The 12,945-nt window shown below is 35.8% G+C and overlaps 1 protein-coding gene across 1 annotated transcript in view; it reads right to left on the reverse strand.

Moving 5' to 3' along the window:
• The window catches only part of CACUL1 (CDK2 associated cullin domain 1), a 44,438-nt gene that overhangs the window by 16,520 nt on the left and 14,973 nt on the right, over nucleotides 1-12,945 (reverse strand). The window contains exons 4-5 of the mRNA XM_063307225.1: nucleotides 9,528-9,623; nucleotides 3,544-3,646 (exon numbers count right to left, since the gene is read on the reverse strand). Of these exons, the coding sequence (XP_063163295.1) occupies nucleotides 3,544-3,646; nucleotides 9,528-9,623 (199 nt within the window). The remainder of the gene's footprint in view (nucleotides 1-3,543; nucleotides 3,647-9,527; nucleotides 9,624-12,945) is intronic.

The raw sequence follows: 12,945 nt of genomic DNA on the forward strand, positions 1-12,945 counted from the left end.
AGCATGGATGAGTACAATACATTGTTATTCTAGTCTATCAAATGAATCAGTTCTACTTAAGTCTTAAAGGAGAAAGCTTTTGAGATATTAAAGCACTGGGGAAAACAAGTTTTTAAAATGGGAAGGGGAATTCAGAAAGATTTCATGTAAGTGTGAAATCATGCAAATGCTAAGCCCTTTCTTTTCAGTGTTTTCAATATGCATGCAGAATGTCTTCTGATGACAACATCCTAATAATTATATGTACAAAAAGATAAAAAATATTAAATCATTTTTCTTATTTTAGACTAAGTAGTTAGGATGAGAAAAGACAGCAGGGAATTCCCTCTGAATTTGCTTTTGTCAGAACCTAGGACAATCTCTAAACAACATTTAGCACAACTGTGTTTTGGTGCAATTGAGCAGCTAAAACCACACCAAATTTATGATAAAAATAATGCTCTAGGCATTTTATCAGAAATCAAACAGCAATCATGGTTCCTTTTCTTCTCAACCCATGATAGAGCTGATTTGTTAAGTGGTTAAATTTGGGCTAGCTAATCTTTGTGAAAGTGGGTTCCACAGATGGGATAAAATCAAGTATTAATTTAACTGAACAAATACTATTCTTCTCATAGGTCTTGTTGCTTGTTGCTAATTTCTTTAGATTAAGATACACACGTTTCTTATAAATGAGTTGTTAAATAGAAATCTCACTTACAGGTCCTCCAAAGGAGAAAGTGCATGAAAAAAAGGCTGCATGTTCAAAATTTAAACGGTAAAATAAAATATATTCTCTGAATTTTTATTTATATTATGCATCTTATTTCAATTTTGGTTTTATACATATTATATATCTGGGTACGTCATCACCTTGATAGATCGTGATAAAATTTTAAGAAGCATTAACATTTCAATTTGAAAACCCAAACATTAAAAAGTAAATTGAAATTGAAATTCTGCTTCAACTCCTACTACGAGTTGCTTGTAAAGAGAGATGATTTTAAGAGTCATAATAGCAACTAATGCTGGCCTACAGATAATCTTTTTCAGAATAAAAATTGCATGAACTATAAATTATTTGCTAGTAGTTTATTATATTAAAAGTGTCCAATTTCCCCCAAAATTGTTTTAAATACACAAAAGTTATTTTGTCATTTTAAAGTCAGACAGCTAAACATATTAAAAGTCAAATTGGATACCTGTATTAAAATCACAGCAGAAGAATGATTTCAAAGTATTTTTAAAATGTGTATGAAAAATAAAACAGAACTGTTGAAACGTCAGCTCAGAGTACAGTACAGCGATTCAGTAGATACTCAACTTCCTGCAATGCTTTGCTTTCATCCTTTACACATGTATCTTACTTATGTATATAAACAACAATGGATGCAGAACACAAATTACAGATCAAGGGCTTTTTGAGTTCTCCGCCTTGGCCAGATGGATACTTAAGACAAGAAGGAATAAAAACAACAGCTTCCCCTTTGTAAGATTTCAGAAGTAAAGGCAAGAGACTCTGAACATACAGTATGAAGTTCTATTTAGCTATTATGAATAATAACTTCATGCATTAGATAAATTCCCAATTACAGTGATGTAGCCAGGTCCAACACAACATCTTACAACTATACATTTCACAAGTTAAGAATTTGTTGTCAGTTAACTGGGTGATTAAGGCTACTTACCCTATGGAAAGAAAAATGATCTCTTAGTCCAACTATTTCGCGCTATATACACATTTAGAAACTTTATCATGCCATCCTTCAATTGGCATAATTAAGCTGGAATTTGTTTTAGTCATTTTTTTGGATGTGCCGAGAGCAAGCCAAAGTCAGCCTCGCAGACACGAAAAGTAATCCTGACTTGTTCAATTAATTCCTGTTTTTTCTCCCATTTCTTTTGCCAGTACTCAAAACTAGTGGGCACAGTACAAGATAAATGAGGATTTTATGCATCAGGATTTCAAATTGCCCCCTTGTGCCTCAAAATAAACCAGTTTATTTCTTAAAATGAGTTTGTTTGCAAAAAAAAAAAAAGGCCACCCCACATTAGGGCTTAGTACCACATGCAAATGAGGTACATAATTAAATGAAAATATCTGTTAGTCTTTCTTCATAGAGAAGATACTGTTTCTGATACTATTTTATATAAATCCATCATAACAAACTGGAATATATGGCACTGCTTTTTCATTTTTAACAATGACCTTCTAACCCTAATGTCTTAAAAGTACCGCCAATTCCTATGTCATAAGCATGAGTCAGTAATATTAAAATAATACCAATAATGACTTAGATAAGTATCACTTGTAAATAGAAGATGCAGTTATAAACTGTAAAAATGGTAACCTGCTGCTGCAATGGCAATATGGAGTTTATTCAGCTGCAAGTTTGAATGTGAGAGCAATTTCGCATTCAGAAAGCTTACCTTCATTTTATTGTCTATGAAAGCCAATATTGCTTCCTTGATATAAATGCATACAATGCACTCTTCTATTTAACTAACTTAATAATTAAAATGATCTTCATATTAATATTGAGAAGGACTGCTGTACTGGCCCCCCCGCCTTGCAGCAGCCTAAGTAACTCACTGCTATGGTGAGGTTAGCAGTGGAGTTTCTTGTATGGTACTTGGGAAACTGCAAGCCACCTTCCCTGGGCACAGAGTCTCAAGTGGCCATCAGGACAACCACAGACCTGACCCAGATCACGGAAAGCCCAACAGACCAGGGTCACACATTAACTTGGCTTTTATCTCAGGGCAGTGTAATGTGTAATATGTAATGGGCTGTGAGAATAACCATGAAAGACAGGAAGGAGGAGACTGTGGCCTAGACAATGGTCTGATGAGAGAAATCTGAGTTCAGAGCAGGAATAGGGGTAGAGAAAGTGTCTCAGAACTGACCCTCCCGAGTTCTCTGGAATGGAAAAGCAGAGGAGGGGAGAAGCACTTTCAGACTTGCAAGATTCTGTTACTGTAACTTTACAATAACGGTAGTAGTAGTACTCATGGTTTTGGTTTCCTGGTCTGGACTGGGCTGACGTCAATCTTGCAAATCTGAAAGCTTTAAAAAGAAAATCCACTATGAAAATGTGATATTAAGAATGGAATTTCCACAATGTGGTGCAATTGCAAGACGAACTAATTCAGCAAAGGCCAAGTTTGGCACACAAATGTTCTTATTTTGTTGCCCTATAGATTTCCAGGCAGAAATTGTGGCAGTCTAATCAATGTCAACACTGGTATCTGAAGAAACTGACAGCACTGATAGCAAAAGCTATGATCATTAGATGACTGCACTGTAATATAATATAATATAATATTACTGTCAAAAATATATGTATCAGACCTCTGTCTCAGAGAATTCCTGTATTTAACTAAACAAATACTCAATTACACTGCAATTTCCCCCAACAATCAACAGCCATAATCTGGCATTTAATCCTGTTTTGAATTAAATTTAGTGTTACTTTCTACTTTTATCATTTCCATACTAATGATTCAGCAATTTATTTCTACAATGTATTAGAAAAATTACTCATCTCTAAACTTTATACTTACGCATCAGGCTGTAAATGTGCTTTTCTGCAACATGTTCCGTAAACAGTTTTATAAGATCATTTCTTAAATCTCGGTTAAGCTTGGTTTCTATGTAAAATTTATTCTGGGGGGAAAAAATAAGATCCTTTTAAATGACAGCAATATGAAGGCACTGTTATAGACTACTCCTGTTCTGCCCTTCTCACAATCCAAAGCATTTGTCTGTGTACAAACAAAGCAACAACTAATGCAGTGAGTCTAGTAAGAAAGAAAAAAAGTTGAAATATAATTGCAAGCAAATTCTAGGTTCACTTGACATGCAGGCCTGCCCTTTAGGGTTATGGTCTTCATCAATCCTACAGAGGAGGGAAGAGAGCTCAGAAGATAGTGTGATACAAAGTAGTGGGACTGGAAGCCATACACAGAGTGCGGATGCATCCAATAAAGAGCGTAAGAGAACCAGTATCTCCATCAAATGCGCAGGGTATGACAATTAAACAGGAAGAACTAGAAGACTTAATGCAGGAACATAAATATATTTTAGTAGACCTTACCTGTTAGGACAAAACTCATGAGTGAAATGAATGGTCCACCCTATACTATGGCTTAGTGAGGTAAGTGAACCCAGCCATTTTCTATCAATATAAATGTTACACTGGATCCTAACTTCATTATCAACACTTCAAATAAAATCATCACTGTGTAAAAGGCAGAATCCTGGATATTCAAGAAACTTAAGGGACTGTACTACTACTCTCTGGAGAGAGTAACAAACCCAGGATTATTTATTTGGTTGTACAGTGCTTAACCGCTGAGAAAGCAAAGGCAGGATTGTTTCATTGTGATGCAACAATCCTTGCTATCAGTGTCAACATAACTTCATCGGTTTCTTGTTAAAAAAAAATTAGTCAATATGTTTGTTGTGTTAAGGCTCTAAATACTAAGTTCCCAATAATTTCTAACATTTAAATTCTGATGAAATGTTACTTTAGCAGCCAAAGCATATAAAGTAAGCAACATTGTTCAGAAAGAACCTTTTCTTTCGACTTATTTTGTTACTCTTTAGCCCAGTGTGACTTCACACACAGTGGGAAGCAATTGTTTAATGCCAATTTAAGAACAAGTAGAGCAGGTAGGCAATTCTTTCTCAAAACTCATCTGTTCCTGATCTACAGCACCGCTGTTCCTTAATATCATATTTTTCTCCTCTACAAATGACCACAATTAAATGCAACGCAAGAGGTGTCAACAGACATGGTGTGCCATAGCTTCTAAAATGATGTTAAGTATTAAACCTTTTTACCACCCCTTGTAACTCCTATGCAACAGGCAGACTGCTGAATACAGAAAAAAACAAAAGGCTGATATTTCTAAACCTCTAAACCTATTGCTATCAAAATTGAGTGCTTTATGCTACTTCCTAATCCTTTGTCATAATACATACAATATACTCATACTCAAATTCATTTTCTGGAAGTTGTTGTTTTTGGAAGTCTTCAATAAGAAGAAAACAAATCCAATTCCTGTAATTTTTTCAAGGGAACAGGCATCATAAAATGCTCTCTTCCCTTTATTAGACATGAGAAGTGAGACCTGCAACTAAATGTGATCTTGCAGAGCTGCTAAACATTCCAATCACCTACTTCCAGACAGTCTGTTCCATTTTCACTTCCACCTAATTTCTGTATTCTTCCATAATTAATCAACATTCTGTAGGCAATAAGCAATCCTCGGGCAGGATTCCCCAGGTTCAGCATGATACATATCAGAAAACTCCAGTGCTGACCTAAGGGCACCAGGATTTTCTAATGTTAAAAAGTGGGGAATATGCCCACTTTATACAGCTTCTAAAATAACTTTAAACCCTTCTGCCTACTGGTTCAATCCAAGGAATTACTTTCGAATTTTAAATTAAAAAATCAAGCGAGAAGAAATCTACACCAAAAATAAATAAAAATGAAAACAGAGTAGATGTAGTATGATCCACCAATCTCTCTCCTCTCTTTTTGCAGAAAACTGCATCAAGGTATCTTAAACGCCCTAAATAGCACTGGCTTTCCTATCTGTACCATCTACATACTTATAGCTGGAAGCATTTTAGTGTGGACCACTGCTGAATTGCAATCTGAACAGCTGCATATTATATAGAATTTGCTGGCAGGCCCCTAAATAGGTAACTAATTTCTGATAAGCCATTATCAATCAATCAGTTTATTGAAACAACCACAGGTTGTAAGAACATGACATAGCATAAAAAGGAATGCAGTAAGTGATAATAAAAATAAAACAACAACAGACAAAGCATGTGAGAGATTTAAGTTAAAATGGAACCAATGCTACAGTTAAGGGCTTAAACATTTCTAAGTTTAAAAGAAAGCATGACTAAGATAGTAACCAGACTGCTAACAGTTGGGATCACAATGCAAGGCAGATCAGTCATTCAGCATCCAATACCTTAAGTTTAGAATCAGTGTTTTCCCCCTGATTTCACTGTAGATAGTATAGTAGAGGACATAATGGATAATGTCCTCTCCTTGGCCAGCACCTCAGAGGCAAAGGCACTGTTCCATGGGACGTTTACAAAATCTCCCTTCAAGGTATGCAAAAACCATGGTCTGAAAAAGGCATAAAAGCCTTCCTCAATGAAGGGTTAGTGATATTGGATAGATACTGGGATAGGCTCTTGTGTTTCTTATAATGGTGGTATCAAGATGAAAACTTTGAAGATCATACCACAATAGCACAGGCATGTTGTTTGAAAAGATTATCCCAGATGTTTTTACTGTTCCAAAAACTAAAGGGGACAGGAAATAGAAGTAGAATAGGAGAGAGAAGGCAAGCGAGGAGGATAACAAGGAGGCACATCATTCTGTCCTTACGCTGCTACCCACTTTGTTTTTTTGTTTTTGTTTTTGTTAATCATAGAAGAAAAATCTAGGGCTTCTTCCATAGCAAGCAGTATCTTAAAAAGCCCCTCCCAAAATATAGACTTGTATTCTTCTGGATTAGTAGATTATTATTATTGCATATTTTTTGTAAAAGTTACTGAAAAAATCTTACTTGTGGTCTGATGGAGTTTCAAGTATCAAAAGCCCTTGAGAGGTCTAGAAAATAATTAATTTGTCTAGCATTTAGAGGCCTCCTTTTCCTCCCCTGCTGCTTCTTTTCAGGGTAAATATGTGATCTACCAGATATTTAATATTTCTAGCCTAAGTATTCACTACTACCTACATGGGCCATTGATTCAAACAGTGGAAAGGTGAAAAAAAGCACAAATGATTTTTGAATGTTCTTGTGATGTTACACAGATGGCAAGTTAGCACAAATTTCAGTCTAATCCTAGCCTATTTCTAAAATCACATTTTAAAACCTCAACATAACACAAAGTTCTTTTAAACCCTTGAACTAATTGTAGAATGTCTTGTTCTCTCTGGCAGTGTTTCTTTTCATGGATGATATGCTTTCACTGAGTCATCTAAGCTGTGTAGCTTTTATTTCATTAGAAACATTTTTACCCTTTCAAAAAATCTTTCCTAGACTTAAAGAACCATGCTACAATATAGTATATACAATAAAAATTCATATAATAAATTAAGATGAAAATAGCAAATGAAAACTATCTAATAAAGCTAATTATCAAGCATTAACACTGAACATCAAAGCATCTCTGATTTGCACTAAAGGACCAGAAATTAGGGCCACCACTGCATACAAACAGAGCTTCCAATGCTGACCTGAAAACAATGGCAGGATGATACGACCAGATTATCTTCCAAGTAACCTAACCCCAATCTACTTTGAATGGACTCAGAAATGCATTGAACACAGAACCAATTTAATACATTCTTTTCTCTAGCCTTAATATCCATCTCAGAGTGTCTAAGCTGGCTCCAATAAGAACAATTTTATCTACAAACTATAACACAAATTCATCCACTGGGCTTGAAACAGTTCTACTCTATTCAATAAGCCCCTTCCTGCTAGAAGCAACTCCAGGGATGAGCAGCATTGTGGAGATTAGTTAAAGCTCACCACCACACTGAAAAATAAGACTGAGAATAGATTTTTACTTGTGTTGGTTCGGTCACTGTTGCTCAAATCACTAATCCAATTACTTCATTGCTTTTATCTCAGACACAAAGAGCCTTTTCTCAGTCACCATTCACTATACTTCTGACAGTCAGAATGGTCTCTGATAATCTCACAACAACAACCAGACTTATATCAAGGTAATTCATCTTTAAGTATCCACTCTTAAACTGCTGAAGGGCTTTAAAGGTCAATATTGGCAATTTAATTCAGCCTGGGAGGCTATGAACCAACTGTCAAAGCACCAGTTTATAGGACCCAATTGTATTTTGAATTAACAGTAGTTCCTGGCCCATCTTTAGGGCAAGTCCCCATACATTGCTATACAGTAGCATAACATAGCAGCTATCAGGTCCTAGGTAGATAATGGATATACTTTGTGAAAAACTAGTAACATAAACACTACCTTAAGGGGATTAAATTGTTTTAAGAAAAAAATGCAGCACCATCCAGAACAAGTTGTTCATACCTTTCTAGACAGATCAATTATTTCCCAACACCACTCTATCATGGTTACACTGAGTTTCATATTGTTCCTCAGTCTGTCAACTATTTAGTCTTGGGAATGATTCTCTTACTTCATTTGTTGAATTAGATGAAAAAGAAAACTAGAGCTGTTTGGCATCATACTGATGACATTTCATTATAAATCTTCAGCTTACCTCACCACACACCTACAATTTAAGTGAAAAGGAATCCCTCAGCACATACACCATAGGGAGGGCAGCAGTCTCCTAAATACAACTTCTGAGATTGGCCATCCAAGTATGAAAGTATCCATCATAGTAGGATGTCCCTATTCCCCATACCAACCACCATGCTACAAGGCTGCAGGTTTTCCATGCCTGCTTGAGGAACTATTCTCATTTGATCTTCTACATTTCACTGGTGTACTCTTGCCTTTCCTATTCTGAAACTGCAGATAATGATGAGATCATCTGACCAAATTATTTATTTAATCAACGTATAGGCCATCTCATGCTTCTCAATGTTTTTTTTTTTTTGCATCTGTTATTTTCTGTTTTGATTTCTACTGTGCAAGGGATTTGGGGGAAGAGAGGATTTCTTCCCCAGGAAGATTTCCTTTTACTGAAAGAATCCTTTCCTCTAATGCTTTCTTGACACAACCCATTAATCATGCTAGTGACCTTCTAAATTTTTACTGTAATTTTCTTGACTTGTAACATACATTCTAGTTTATGTTACTGAAAAGTAAAACAAACTCAGCATATATGAAGCTTTAATGCCACAATCATTTTAAAGCTATGCTCAAAGTCAAAATTCTGAATGCTCAATGCAGTATTTCCACTGAATACAAGCATATGCTTCTATATACTTACATATGCATATGCTTTTTCCTTGCCAAATGGCAACCCTTTTCTGATCTTTTAGACCATGCACACAATCCAGAGAGAGAGAGAAACATGTAGCATACAACACCTCAACTGTGACTGCTCTGGTATAAAGCAACCAACTGAGGCTAATGGATTACTTAGATGAATTCATTCTGCAGAAGAGTAGGGTGATTATTCCAACAAGGTTCTGGAAAGCTAACTGAGGAATGACCAAAGAAGGTGTGATTTCACAAAGGAGCAAAATATGAAGAAGGAACAGAAGCCTGGAAAATAAAAGTATAGCAGTGTCAAAAGTTAAAGGGCAAGCCCTTGTCACAGCTACAACTGTAATTAAAGTGTGATATAGGACCATTGCCTCCCAATGGATGAAAACTAGTATTAACTGCCCCCATTGGAGGGGAGGGGGAGAAAACTAAAATAAACAGAGGAAGCCAGAAAAGCTGATTGGTCATCAATCTCTTTCCTGATTTACAATAAATACATGAAAACCTAATTGCTATTTGGATAACTAGCAATAGCCAACACCTGGCTAGTTCTCTTCATTCAAGTCTAATAACTTACCATATATATGAAAAGAGGCACAATGCTCTGTAATGCTCCCATATACTGCCCAAGTGCTATGTTAAATCTTTCAACGTAGAGATCTGGAGGGCTGGCCTGCAAAACAAGAAAGAAAACAGATCTCTTATGAAAATGAAGATTGGGCTTGAAGATTTTTTTAAAAACTCTAACGTGAAAAACTAGATGTTTCTTTTACCTACCGACCCCACCCCTCTGCAAACTTCAAGGAAGAATCCCTTTGACAGTGCATGACATAAGTATATGTATACTATTAACAAGTTCATTCTCCTTGGGTATCCAAAATGGCATCATCTAAGAAAGAAAAGGAAGATACCAACAAGAAAAAAAGGGGAGGAAACAAACTCCAGGCCTGGAGTATTCACCCTCAACCCAATGATGCTTAAGTGTGCTCAGTATCCGCAAATGCCAAGGGTTGGGTGGGAAGTGGATAAAAGAGATGAAATGTAATATTCTGAGAAAGGTTATTGTCCCCCGCATCTAAGTTTATGCTATATATGCAGACCCTATGTGAGGAGCTTTATCAAATGCACATTTTTAGGTGGACCTTAGCAGTCCCAGTCTAATATGTCTGTTCTAATACTATGTCCAGTGAAATTCCAGAGCTATAGACAAGACTGAGAAGTAAAAAATATATCCATGAAGGCATTTTCCATAGTATTACAAAGAAAACAACATGGACATGTTCATAACATTATTAGAAATTTAGCTGGAGACAAAGGAGACTTCATCTTTTTTATTGACTTAACATTCTTTTAAAAAGTATGATGAGATCTTGCTGAAAGGATTAAGGTTCTCCATAAAAGGAATACATGGTAAGTACATTCAAACAAGTCACAATCAGGTTAGTATACCTGTCTTAAATGGTTTGCAGTGCATCATTTCCTTCCCTACTTGTAATTCAGAATAATTATTCTTCAGTGATTAAGTTAATCAGATAACTGCCCAATCTAGGTATCAAAAAATTCTATGTCATATATGTCATTCATGGAAGGAAACAGAAGTGGTATTAACAGTGTCCAACCTAAGCCTCTCAAATGTGTCAGGACTACAATGTCCATGATTCTCAGTCAGATGCAGCCGACTGCTGGCTGGAAATTCTGGCAGTTACAGTCTCAACACATCTGGAAGGTATCAGGTTGAGGAAGGATGGTCTAGCACAAGTTCTTGTTAAAATCATTGCAATTTGGCTTAACCATGACACAGCCAGTATAATCTAATACTTTAGAACAGTATTTCTCAACCTTGGCAACTTTAAGGTGTGTGGACTTCAACTCCCAGAATTCCCCAGCCAGCTAAGGTTGAGAAACACTGCTTCAGAAGACAGAAAACATTGTGTATTGTAACGGAGTAGCATTATGTCCTTGACAGCAACAGAAACATGACCATATTGTAGCACCTTAATTGTTGCACGATGTCTCCTAAAGCAGTTTATTCAAGTCTCCATTTTCTTCATAATACTTACAGTATATGAAAGAACACAGATATTCATAAACGGTAATGCTTTTTAAAGTAAAATCAGTGACTACACTTTTATTCCTTTAAAGACTGTTAAATCTCCTGGCTACAATTCTTTAACTATCAGGTAACAAGAACAGTGCAGCTCCCATCATCTAAGGAACACTGCCAGTGGGGAAGTGTAATCTGGAACATATGAAAGGCACTAGATTTGGGAAAGTGAGTATAGTACAGATTTCTCACTGTGTTTTCTCAAAGTTGGTCTTTATAAACAAATGTGATTTTCAGGTAATATTAACTATTTGGAGGGTTAAAAAAGTATTTGGAGTTCTTGTGTCCCTAACTAAAGGTTATGCATATAACTATTTAAACTACAACATCTTAACTGCATACAGATATGTTTTTTTTTAAATAGTTGATTATGTTTTCTCTTACTAGTACCTCTCTTTTTCCATTGTCTGTCATGTCTATTATCCAGCAGCAGAATCATGTATTTGCTTGTAATTTCTCACAGCCATTTATGTAAGTTATTGCTCACTGCTGCAAAGCACAGAACAGGTAAGATTTCTAGCACCAGAGTAATGCTCATGGTTTAGTGATGAAACCAACTCTAGTCTTATCCATTTGCACAAAAGCAAATTTTATTTTAACTTCCACAAGACTGGCAATAGATATTTCTTTCCTGTAACATCAAAGGGATCAGCAGCAATTCCACCACTGTAGCACATAGTTAGAATACGAGGTTTATATGTTCAAATCTCTCAGGAAGTTTAGTGGACAATAGAGCTCAAAACTAGATAACTAACATCACCAGATAGTTCTGGGACTGAGGCATCAAGTCAAAATCCTGTATGGAGTCTACCACACTGTCACTTTCTGCTCAGAAGTCATTATCTGAACTTACCTGGTAAACTCATACAGGACTGTGGCCTTAGAATTATAGACTGTACTACATAATGCACTTCAAGGACTTTTTACAACAGTACATGGAAGAGAAATTGTTAGCTTTGCTCCATTTGCAAAGCCACTTAGAAAGAACAAAAGCCTTTAATGATCCATAGCAAAATGAAATCACATTTACTGTATTTTCCCCAGGTTCCAACTTGTATGCTTAAGATGGTTAAATATATGCATTATTCAGCAGGCTCACCTAACACACATCCATTCTCATTTTGTAGCCTTATTTGCTTTGCTTTAAAACCACAGTAACAACACTGACTACAGTTAACCTTAAAACATAACATACAACAATGGTTATGTTTTGCAGACTGTGGTTTGGCTAATTACGACAGTGTTAATTCTATAATCAAACAGGAATTAGGGTAACATAATGAGAAAGGATCCTGTTTATTTTTGGAAATCCTTAATCACCATTTCTGGCTTTGAACTTCTTGAGAAACTGGTTTCAAGGATTCCCTCCCCTCTCCATGTAAATTTGGTTTTGGCAGAGGGAAGCAAAGCAGAGGAGAAGGAAAATGGAGTATAAAAGCATTTAACTCATTACCAGTCCAATAAAATCAAAGTTTAAATCAGATCAGGATGATAATTGGGCTTTATTAGTAATCAGGAACTTAACAAGACTTAACAAGTTAAAACTATTTTCTTCTGGTTAAAATGACTGTGTTCAACTAAAATCAAACACTTAATCCATTCAACCTTATGAATTATGGAAAATGGAGCAAAACATGGCAGCTTCTTTAATGCTATCCAGAACAAGTAACAGTATATCAAATTACTCCTTTAATAAAGAAAAGACTTGCAAGACTCAGAATAGAAGAGGAACTGAAAACCAAGACATCTCTGTGTGCATTTTCCACGCACCAAAATAGTCTAAAAGTTTGCATCCCACTACTAACAAATGATGGAAGTGCAAAACTTTCAGATTTTAAAACAAAACATAGGCATTCCACGAATTTGGCCTTAAGCTCTGAACACATCTTGG

Source organism: Candoia aspera, chromosome 6, assembly GCF_035149785.1.
Source record: "Candoia aspera isolate rCanAsp1 chromosome 6, rCanAsp1.hap2, whole genome shotgun sequence".
In the NCBI taxonomy this organism is placed as follows: Eukaryota; Metazoa; Chordata; class Lepidosauria; order Squamata; family Boidae; genus Candoia; species Candoia aspera.